The sequence below is a fragment of the Epinephelus lanceolatus genome, chromosome 2 (genome assembly GCF_041903045.1).
Source record: "Epinephelus lanceolatus isolate andai-2023 chromosome 2, ASM4190304v1, whole genome shotgun sequence".
Taxonomy (NCBI): domain Eukaryota; kingdom Metazoa; phylum Chordata; class Actinopteri; order Perciformes; family Serranidae; genus Epinephelus; species Epinephelus lanceolatus.
In genome coordinates, this window is record NC_135735.1 from 52,479,601 (window position 1) to 52,491,953 (window position 12,353).

Here is a 12,353-nt window from a genome sequence, read left to right on the forward strand (position 1 = left end):
AACGTAAAGGCGGTTACAGGCAATGAAATTCTTACTTTGCAAGTTGCCCTGACACCACTTAAATATACACTGACTAAACTAGATGAATAAAAATGAATAATAAAAATACAGCAAATATTATGTACAGTCAGATTTGTTGTGCAAATATTGTTGTGCAAATAGTATTAAAATATTTTCACATTGTCCAATATGTATATATACAGAGAGATGGGTAATCACCGGTTTAGTAGTCTGATGGCTAGAAGCTTTTTTTTAGTCTTGTTGTCCTTGCTTTCACACTTCTGTAGCGTCTGCCAGATGGCAGGAGTGTGGACAGTGTGTGCTGTGGGTGGATGTGGTCCTTAATGATGTTGAGTACCCTTTTTGTGACCCGGGTGTCATAGATGTCCTGTAGTGGGGGGAGGGCTGATCCGCAGATGAATTGTTCCGTTAAAAATAATGAACTCTATTCTGAAACAACAAAGCTCTTTTTTGAGATAATGAAATAATGAACTTGTTATCTTGAGATAGCAAAGCCCCTTTTCTCAAGATAATGAACTAAAACAACCTTTTGTCTTCTCAAGATAACAAAATAATTATCTTATTATCTCAAGAGAACAAGCTTTGTTATCTTAAGATAATTAGATGATCATTTCATTCTAAAATATGCAGCCAGATTCAGTATGAAATTAAAGCTGCAAGCAGCATTGGGTGGGACCTCGGACCCTCGATGTCGGCCTCCACCTCACATAGACGGTGTGAATTAGCCTCTTCGTAGGAGTTGAAATGTCGATAAAACAAGCAATGTCAATAGAATGCAAGGTCATTTTTGGTGATGAACCCATGACTTCGGAGTAGAACTTTGATGGCTTCTGAAAACCAAACTACTGACGAGGACATCAATCAATCAATCAATATCACAAATCACAATTTGCCTCACAGGGCTTTACAGCATACAACATCCATACAACATTAAAATTACCGTCTGTCCTGCATCTCTCTCTGTCCTCAGGAACCAATGAGACAGAAGGGGAGGACAGAGAGAGATGCAGGACAGACGGTAATTTTAATAGCTTACAACAACATTAATGAAAGTAATAATATTATAATTATAATTCTGGCTATTGTGGTACAATATGTTGAAAGTATATATTAATATTTGATAGTACACATATGTGACAATAATCATATGTGTATAATAACAGTAGAAGTATGACACCCACAGACAGACAGACAGACACACACACACACACACACACACACACACACACACACAGGCTTGTGTCTGTCAGAGTGAAGCCATTGTTATGCTAATTAATGACCATGTAGTTAGGTGACAGCCCAGGCACTTCAAGATGAGTTTGACTAATGACTAATGATAACAGAAGCAGCAGAAGGCATTTGACAACACAGCAGCAGCACAACCTCACACGTCACACTAGGCACCGCAGTGATAGAAGTTAACCTGCGAGACAGTGGAGCACAAAGGCTCTGGAGAAGAGGCCGAGTTAGTGACATGCAGTAACAGGACACGTGTGAAAGAGAGAGAGAATAATAACAGTAGAAGTATTTCTATTTTCTCCTGCTTCCCCAGTAGAGCAAACACACACTAAATAATAAGCAGTAAAATTACCTGTATTTTTCTCCTACTTTTCCATTATTGAGGTTTGCAAGCCATTATTGCAAAGAAAATAAAATAAATGCTATGTTAGTGTTGATATGGATGTGTGGGGGCTGTGGCTGTATAGCACCTAAAAATATATTGTGTGTGTGTGTGTGTGTGTAATTGTGTAGCTAAAAATTGCAAATTATGAGATGCAGATTGCTGCAGGTTACATTACTGTTTTCTCCATCTCTCTTTCTCTCTCTCTCTCTCTCATACATATACCCACAATGAATATTTGGTATATATAATCTGAGCAGGAGTTGGTTAAAAGATTTAAGCAAAACAGAAAAAAATATTAATATTTAATATTTCTATGGTTGTTTTTCAACAAGGATGAAAAACATCTTGAATGGGACAGGTGTGATTTTTTTTATAAAGGGGGCCGCAGGGTAAAGTAAAGGCTTCTTATCAAGGTGGTGTGAGCTTATATTTTCAAACTTGTAGACATAAGCCATGTGACCTAATGAAACTTTGACATGTGTGATGATCAAACAACACATCCATATTCATTTGAAATCATGTGACCTAGTGGAAGCGTGATTGATGTGTACTGGCTGTTGTGAGGATAATAAGTAACAGCAGGCAGACACAAATATATAATGTCAGTGGAGAAACTGAGCAGGACTACATGTATTTGATCGTGTGGTGCTGCAGCACAGTTGTAGCTGCAGATTTGATTCCAGTTCTTAATCAGGCAAAAGAGTTTGACCTGGAAATCTTGTATTTACATGTTTTTGCTGTCAGGCATTTATTTAGGAAATTGTAGGAATGAGACACATGAGCTGGTCTGTTTGGTCAATGTTATCCTGTCAGGTGTGTGTGACCACACACACACACACACACACACACACACATCTTACTTTGAAAGGGCAATAGCGTACTTCCTGTTGGATTTAGGTCAGTGGTATGGGTGCATGATTTGTAGGTCTTGATGAGACAAACAAGCTAGTTTTGATTTGGTTTTTCAAAGGGATTCCTCCCGGTCGCAGTGGGCATTTTAGTGTGTGTAGGTGGCACAAAAATCGTCAGGAGGTTTTGTAAGACATCACCTGGAAGACGCCATAAAATCCAAACCATTCGAGTAATGACAAAGTTATACAGAATATCTGATTAGGACGAGTTGATCTGTCATGTGTGCGAATTTGAAGCCGATACGATAAACAGTGTAGGATTCAATTCAATTCAATTTTATTTATAAAGCCCAATATCACAAATCACAATTTGCCTCACAGGGCTTTACAGCATACGACATCCCTCTGTCCTTATGACCCTCGCAGCGGATAAGGAAAAACTCCCCAAAAAAACCCCTTTAACGGGGAAAAAAAACGGTAGAAACCTCAGCAAGAGCAACTGAGGAGGGATCCCTCTTCCAGGACGGACAGACGTGCAATACATGTTGTACAGAACAGATCAGCATAATAAATTAACAGTAATCCGCATGACACAATGAGACAGAGAGAGAGAGAGAGAGAGAGAGAGAGAGAGAGAGAGAGAGAGAGAGAGAGAGGAGGAGTTGATTTTTTAAGGAATTTTTAAAAAGAGCATTTTTGAGGCGAAATCTTACATTAAAAGGGAAATAGCTCACTTTCTGTTGGGTTTAGGTAAGAGGTGTCAGTGCGTGATTTGTAGGTCTCGATGAGACGAACAAGCCAGTTTTGGTTTGATCTTTCTACGTCATTCCTACAAGCCACAGCGGCCATTTTAGTGTGCCTAAACTGCTAGGTGGCGCTAAAGAGGCCATTTTGGCACTTTTCGGATTCACTTTTTCATTTCATAAAATTTTTCGCCAGTCCTGACATGCATGCCAATTTTGGTGAGTTTTTGAGCATGTTTAGAGGGTCAAATTCCAGCTCAAAGAGGCGGCGGGAGAAAGAAAGAAAGAAAGAAAGAAAGAAAGAAAGAAAGAAAGAAAGAATAATAAACGCTACAAAAACAATAGGGTCCTCGCCCTTCAGCCGAGGTCCCTAATAATAATAAACACACCAAAAACAAGAGGGTCCTCGCCCTTCAGCCGAGGTCCCTAATAATGCAGAAAATGCACTAAGCTGACACTAAGATGTGGTTGTTTGATTCAATGGCAAAATGCAGCCAAGTTGCGGATAGTTTAAATTTTGCCGACAAATTGCAGCCAGAGAATACCCTCAGCCAAACAGCAAATGGAGTCCTGTGACTCCTGTGACATGTTGACCTATGCAATGCTGGGGGTAACACATTACAGAAATATATTACTTTTTTTTAACAATAACTAAGTAATATACCAACCCAAGGTTGTTGTATGTTGTCATGTCCAGTGTGTTTCCATTCATATACCTACAACATATCCTGTTCTGCTTTTGTGTCCTAAGGCCGCCTGAAAGCAGCAGGGATAAGGAGCTGGCCTCTGGTTTGTTTTTTCCTTGTCACAGTGATCAACACATCTGGGTGATGTTAGTAGCCTATATGCGAGATATGTTTCCATTCACAATACCTATCTATCCCAGGTCTCTAGTGGGTAAATAAAACTAAACTATGTGAAACTATGTGAAACAGTGTGAATGAATGTCACGTGAGTTAAGTAGCCAATCAGAGTTCATCCTTCACTCTTACAGTAAAAAGGGGTGGCGTACCAGCTGGAGAGGTGAACAAGCATCTCCTGAATCAATTCTGCAGAGGCTGCTGGGACAACTCTCTCATCTCGGAGCTGCAGCTGAAACAGAAAAAAAACAAACAAAAAACAACAAATTGTTAGAGGTTGAAGGTGCAGCTGGGCAGTCAGTCCCATATCTGGGCTATGTAGAAATGTCCGTGGCCTTTTCCAAAGACTTTTTGGGAGCCAACTTTGAAGTGCCAACGTTAGCACTTGTGGTCCCTGACTTGTGTCCTGACACTCCATCACAAGTCCTCCAATACCCTTGATGTACTCTATGAGCTGTATTCCAACAGTGAGATTGCAGGGCACCAACCGAGTTCCTATGGCTACAGGGCCGTACTGAAAACTCTTGAACTTTGACACCAGCAGAATAGAGAGGGCAGAGTAGGAGTGGTCTGGCTGCTCAGCAAGGCCCCGGTTCTCATTCCCGCAGGTCACACTGCGACCTTTCCATTGATCAATGGGCGATCATTGAACATCCCACTCAGTTATCTTTGCCAGGAGGGCTATCCATCAAGAGTTGTCTTGCCACTCTTCCCTCTACTGCACCTTACAAGGTACCGGTAGTAGTCGCCAATGACACAGAGCAGATCATTACCATTTCCCCTCTCAGTGTCATTGCTGAACTTGGAGCCTTTTACAGTGTTATCTCTCAGCACAGTGTCACAAGCTCTCCTGTCGCTGAGGAAGAACCCAGTTCAGGCTTGAAATTCAACTTTGGTGATTTTCCCTTGCCACCGGAGTGGAAGGAGCACCTTACCAAGAAGCTTGGTGCTATGCCTGAAGTCTTCTCTCATTCCGATCTTGACTTTGGATGTACCAATAAGGTGAAGCATCATATCAAGTTACATGAGACTCCCTTTAAGCACCGTGCCCGGCCTATTCATCCTCAGGATATCGAGGCGGTCCGGAAACATCTTCAGGATCTGCTTGAAGCCGGTGTAATAAGAGAGAGTGAGTCACCATTCTCCTCACCTATCGTGGTAGTCCGAAAACGCAATGGAGATGTGCGGCTTTGCATAGACTACAGGAAACTTAACCTGCAAACGGTGAAGGATGCCTACGCACTGCCTAACCTTGAAGAGACCTTTTCAGCCTTGACCGGGTCCAAGTGGTTTACAGTGCTGGATTTGAAATCTGGTTAGTATCAGATTGAGATGGATGAGAAGGACAAGGCCAAAACAGCCTTTGTTACCCCACTTGGATTCTGGGAGTTCAGTTGCATGCCCCAGGGAATCACAAATGCCCCCAGTACATTCCAGCGATTGATGGAAAAATGCATGGGTGAATTACATCTGAAGGAAGTCCTTGTGTTCCTAGACGACCTGATCATTTTCTCCTGAACTCTGGAGGAGCATGAAACCAGACTGATGAGAGTGCTTGCACGATTGAAAGAGTATGGGCTGAAACTGTCCCCTGAAAAATGCAAGTTTTGCCAATCCTCAGTCCGTTACCTGGGACACGTGGTATTGGTGAAGGGAGTCGAAACTGACCCCAGCACCACTGGACTGGGAGCCGCCCTTTATCAAGAGCAGGAAGGAAAGTTGAGGCCTATTGCTTTTGCCAGCTGTATTGCTTTTGTGCTGTCACACAGCGAGTCTCAATATCCAGCCCACAAACTGGAGTTTCTTGCCCTCAAGTGGAGTGTGACAGAGAAATTTCATGACTACTTGTATGGTGGTCAGTTGGTCAGTAATCCCCTCACTTACATCCTCACCTCTGCCAAGTTAGATGCCACCAGCTACCGATGGCTGGCTGCCCTGTCTAGCTTTAACTTCAAGCTTCAGTACCGGGCTGGTAAGCAAAATGTTGACGCCGATGCTCTCTCTTGAAGACCACATGAGATCTCCCTGGATGACAGCCAATCTCAGAAAGAGCAGGATCAAATAAGCCGCTTCACGCAGCAGCATCTGGCTGATGCCAGCTCCACAGAAGTTCTTCCCCCAGATGTCGTTAGCACTATCTGTCAGAGCTGCCTGGTCAGAACATCCTGTCATTCTAGCGCTGTCCCATTCTGAGCTCAAAGACAAACAGAGAGTTGACCCCTGTATCCGGGAAGACATATTCCAAATAGAATCTGGAGAAAAGATCCCTCCAACTGTGAGTACTGAGCTCCATGAACTTCCACTTTTGCTGAGGGAATGGAACAAACTAGAGCTGCAGAACGAGATCTTGTACAGACGCAGGCAAGAGGGTGAGCAGATTTATTACCAGCTTGTTTTACCCAAAGAACTACGAGCACTTGTCTTGCAGAGCTTACACAATGATATGGGACATATGGGCATTGAGAGAACACTTGACCTTGTACGATCAAGGTTTTATGGGCCCAAAATGGCAGCAGCCGTGGAACAAAAAATCAATACATGCGATCACTGCATACACCAGAAAGCTCTGTGTGAGAAAGCAGCTCCCTTGGTGAACATCAAAGCCACTCGTCCACTGGAGTTGGTATGCATGGATTTCCTCACTCTGGAACCTGATACTAGCAACACAAAAGACATCCTTGTGCTAACTGACCACTTCAAAAAGTTTGCAGTAGCTGTCCCTACTCCCAATCAGACAGCAAAGACAGTGGCAAAATGTTTGTGGGACAACTTTATTGTGTATTATGGCATACCAGAGAGATTGCACACTGACCAAAGTTCGGACAACTCCATATCATCCCTGGGGAAATCCGGTTGAAAAATTTAACCGCACATTGCTCAACATGCTGGGGACCCTGGAAACTAAGCAAAAGTCAAAGTGGCGAGAATTTGTCAAGCCCTTGGTTCATGCCTAAAACTGCACACCTAGTGACATAATGGGTTACACCCTTTATGAACTCATGTTTGGACGTTCTCCCTGACTACCTGTTGATCTAGCCTTCGGCTTGCCTGTGAAAGCAGATCAGTTCAAAACTCACTCTCAGTATGTGCAAGACCTCAAAACCAGACTGGAAGAAAGTTACCAACTTGCTTCTTGAAATGCTCTGAAAGTGGGAGAGAGAAATAAAGCTTGGTTCGACCAAAAAGTAACTACTTAAGACCTGGAAGTGGGAGACAGGGTGTTGGTCAGAAATGTGCGTATTCGAGGCAAGCACAAACTCATGGACAAGTGGGAAGCTGATGTCTATGTGATGATCAAGCGTGCAGGAGATCTCCCTGTCTATACTGTATAGCCGGAGAACAAAGGTGGGCCTAACCGCACCTTGCACCGAGATCTTCTTCTTCCCTGTGGGTTTCTTCCCATGGCGGCTGCAGAACTCCCTCAGCCGTCACCTGTTCGTAGGCCACGAACACGGCATCACCGAGGCAGTGATGAAACTGACACTGTTGATTATGAGGATGAAGAATCTGGTTGTTGGGACTTGGGAGGCCATGTTCAGCCGACAGTTCAATTCACTGTGGGGAGCGATCTCACGGCTGGAGCTGAGATGGAGACCCACCAAGCTGACCCCTCTGTAAACCCTGTCCCTCTGCCATCACAGTTAGTTGCAGGTCACCTGCCTCGGGCCAAGAATCCTATGCATGACCTCAGTTCTGTGGAGGAAAACTTACCTGGATCTGTGGAGGAAAACAACTTACCGGAATCTGTGGAGAAAAATCAACCTATTGAAGTCCTACTGGACGGACACTTACCTGAAGTTGAGCCATCTGGGGAACCTGAGACTGATGTGGCTGACATACCCACTGAACCAGTTGACACTGCCAGTGATCCAGCAGAAGCGGGCAGTTCCTTCAGACACTCACATAGACACAGAGAACCCCCTCGGAGGTTTCAGTACCACCAGTTAGGCAATCCCTTGATCCATGTAGTGCAGTCTCTTTTCCAAAGTCTGTCCCTAGCCTGTACTGCAGCCTTGGATGGGCATGAGGTGTCACAGTCCTCCTGTAGTTCCCAAGTTCATGTTGTGTAACCGCTTGGCATGAAACGGGACGTGCATGGATTTAGGGGGGGAGGATGTCACCCACGTCTCTAGTGGGTAAATAAAACTAAACTATATGAAACTATGTGAAACTGTGTGAATGAATGTCACGTGAGTTAAGTAGCCAATCAGAGCCGCAATGGAGTAGCCTCAGCGCTACTAACAGGAAGTGGGTACGCTGCTTAGTCAGATGAATGGAGACGCTGAGAGCGGAGCAGCTGCAGGTCAGTGGTGAAATGTTTGTTACCCGCATGTTTCAACATTTAAACCGGTTAACATGAGGTGTGATGGTTGAACTTTATGGCTTGTAGACGGCTACCCTGTGTGAAACCCTGCTGAGGAACTCTGGTTGCGTGAAGGCTCTTGATGAGTGAATTGGTGAGTTGACGTGTTATTGTTAGCTACATGCATGTTAGCAACATGCATGTTGGTAACTCATGTCACATGTTAACATGTCAGATATTTAACATTCATCACCAGCAGTCATTTACACACTGTCTTATAAGTTAAACAAACGTACCGCTGTTGTGTGTCACTAGTGTGTAGCTTGTTGTTTGTTCATTTGCTGGTTAGCCACCAGCTGACAGGCTAATGCGGTGCTGCGCCTGGCTCCGGGTTAATTCACGGTATGGAAGTTTAACCTGATCCAATGTATGAAAGTTTAACTGTGTCACTTTTGTATGCAGATGGTTACATTTAAAAAGACATTATGCATGTAATGAAATAGATACTGTATATATATGTATATATATATATATATATACATACTTGTACATGTATTTGTTTTGTTTTGTTTAATTTATTTTGTGGGATTTCAATGAAAGCACATGAAGCTAAATGAAGGCCTTTTGCTTAACACAGGCCAGGCTTTTTGACTATGGAGAAACTTGAGCATGAAGAACGCATGATGGCAAGCTAATTCGAACCTAAACTGGACCAAGAACAACTTCGATCTACTGCAACCAGCATCTCACCTGCCAAAGCAGTAGGCCACACTGCAGGCCAGCCCCATTCATCTTTTTTTCCCCCCTTCACACACACACACACACACACACACACACACACACTCAGGTATCCCTTGGAACAGCACATTAACCCCTCCTTGACTGACTAATTGATTTTTGGACTAATTGACTTTTTCCCCCCGTTTGGACTGCGTTGGACACGGGAAACTCATGGCGTGTGAAGAGGTCCACTATTTCAAACAGTTTTGAGTTGGGGTATTTTGGTTGTTTATGTTGAAATTGCACTGTAATGTTTTCATTTCTTTTGGTTTAACTATCAGTTGAATTAGTGGAAAGAACACAGCATTTATCTGCTTGGATCCAAAGTACTTATTGCTCGGTGCACCAGATCTTAAATAATGTTAAGCTAGCTTTGAAGTGACAACTTTATTGTTACTTACATTGGCATTTGGTATATTTTGATTTATTACAATTTTCTATTGAATCTGATTTTGTATGGCCACTCTTTATATTTAATTTGTTTATTTATTTATTCATTTTTTCACTTCAATACATGGTACCTATTAAGCACATTTCAGTGTCGGAGTCTTCCTTTGATATTGCCATCATTATAATTTCTCCTCCTTAACCAAATCTGCTATCTTCTGGTTGCACCAGTCCACACACATATTGTTGCTAGTTTACAATAAATTCTACACATCCAGCGTAATCATATGCTACACCTACAACTGCAGAGCAGAACTGGCACACATTCCCGTTCTTATGCATAACTCTCTCTGGTGCTGCTGTAGCTGACAGGCACACCGGGAACTGGCAGGTGAGTCCTCCAGCTCCGGTGTATTAATTTACGTTTTTCATAGTGACTAACTCACACGCCATTCTGTTTGTAGTGCTAACCTCAACATTTGTTTATTATGTTTTATATGATGAGCTTATTTTGGTGAAAGTAAGGCAAAAGTAGTGTAGTAAGACTTATTACTCTACACAGAGTAAGAGAGTAATATTCTGAACTTTCAAATGAAGGTAACCAGTAATATATAATATATTAAATTTTGAGAGTAATTTGTAACTAGTAACTAGTAATTTCCCTGATCACAGAAAAAATTTAATTGTTGCTGGCCACACTTCACTGCTTTTTAGTGTGTTTTCAGCATTATTTTATCACAAACTCTGCTGCCTGTTTTATAACATTTAACAGTGTGCGATCATTAAATGACACGACACAACATGTTTGTACTCTCGTTTGATTCCTATTTGATCAATATCTTATCCTAATACAACAGTTAGTATGATATCCTACCAAAATGCAAACACAACAGTTCATATGATATGCTACAAATTAGTGCCCCACGAATTGAGGTTAGGTTTAGGCAAGTAAAGTTACTGTGGTTAGGGTTAGGAAAAGAAACGTGTTGAGGACGTACCTTAAAATGACTCAAAGTTCACACGGATCTGAACAGTGGTCTCCTGGGAAAAATCCTGTGTTTTCTGACCCATCCACTGCCCCAGCCTGCCTCCTTAAGGAGCACCCAGGACCACATGCTCATTTACTCCCGTCAAGTCTTGTAATCAAAGCCTTCCAAAACACATGGGTTATGTACGAATTACCAGCTCACCTTTATGTGGGATATATATGAATTTTGGTGGACTACATTTCATAGCAAAACATATGAACAGTGCATGAGAACAGCCTGAACTAAGATAAGAACTTACCAAGCAGGACCACAACTGCACAGATGTTCCCTGCTGTGAAGTTGTTGTGGAAACTTTGACCTGGGCCCATGGAAAAACTGTTAATTCAAAGCAAATACTGCACAATTGGCTATGTTTGCTCACTTTTTTCCACTGCTCACCTTTGAAAATGAAATGATGATAATTAATGAAATACTAAACTGACACAAGGGTATTCATAACATATAAAACCTTTCCCTAAATAGTGACCTTTTCCTAAAATAGGGCTGTGTCTGTGGTGTTGGCATTTCAAATCTGATGCCATTGGAAAGCCAGTTAATGTGCATCAGATGAGGTGCATGAATTCTCAGTGTGCTTCCCCCTTTGAGCACAGTTTCCCTAGTCTTTAAACCCCTCTCTGTTGTGTTTCCAGGTGTTACTCTTTCATGATCAGAGCTATGGGATCCACTATGAGTACACAGTGTCCCTGAACACAACTCAGGACAGGAGCAGTGAGGAGCAGAAGGAACCAGAGTACCTCTACATCTGGACGCACAGCAGTTGGCAGGACTGTACTGTCCAATGTGGAGGAGGTAACACACAGACACACACATTCATATACACTAAGATTGGCTTGTAATCTATTAAACATGGTTGCACACAAATCATCATGTTTCTCTGTGTGGAAATCAGGTTGTTTCAACAGTCAAATTGTGTAAGATTGATTATGATTATGATTATGATCTTTCATTCATTCATTCATCTTCTAACCGCTTCATCCTCTTGAGGGTCGCGGGGGGGCTGGAGCCTATCCCAGCTGACATCGGGCGAGAGGCAGGGTACACCCTGGACAGGTCGCCAGACTATCGCAGGGCTGACACATAGAGACAGACAACCATTCACGCTCACATTCACACCTATGGACAATTTAGAGTTATCAATTAACATAGTCCCCAATCTGCATGTCTTTGGACTGTGGGAGGAAGCCGGAGTGCCCGGAGAGAACCCACGCTGACACGGGGAGAACATGCAAACTCCGCACAGAAGGGCTCCTACACCCGGGATCGAACCGGCAACCCTCTTGCTGTGAGGCGAGAGTGCTAACCACCACACTACCGTGCTGCCCGATTATGATTATGAAAAGGTTTTTGTAAATGTTTTTTTTCTCTTTTGATTGCCTCTGCCAGTGTTTTGGCTATTAGTATTGATGCTTGGGAAGTTTATCCCTGCTTTCTAAGAGAGATTATATGGGGTCAGAAACCATTAGACACTGTATGCGATATTGGGTTTTAAGAACTTTCTCTCATCTGATCTGATTTGACAAAACATGATGCAACAGTGCTGAGAGCGAAGACTAAAGAATGTTAAATGCAATTTTTATTTTTATTTTTTTCATAAGCTCTGTACAGCACAGTGGACAGCACTATTTGAAATCCTTCCTTCCTCATAGAGGTGTACTGAGACGTCATTATCTGTATCTGTACTGGTATCTGTTCAACAAACAAAATGATCCATCTCTGTCATCTGCATTCCAGCAGA

At 42.7% G+C, this 12,353-nt stretch overlaps 1 protein-coding gene across 2 annotated transcripts in view; it reads left to right on the forward strand.

Moving 5' to 3' along the window:
• The window catches only part of adamts17 (ADAM metallopeptidase with thrombospondin type 1 motif, 17), a 526,549-nt gene that overhangs the window by 461,548 nt on the left and 52,648 nt on the right, over window positions 1–12,353 (forward strand). For both annotated transcript variants that reach the window (XM_033627478.2, XM_078162521.1), the window contains one exon: window positions 11,248–11,407. In XM_033627478.2, coding sequence (XP_033483369.1) covers window positions 11,248–11,407 — 160 coding nt within the window. The remainder of the gene's footprint in view (window positions 1–11,247; window positions 11,408–12,353) is intronic.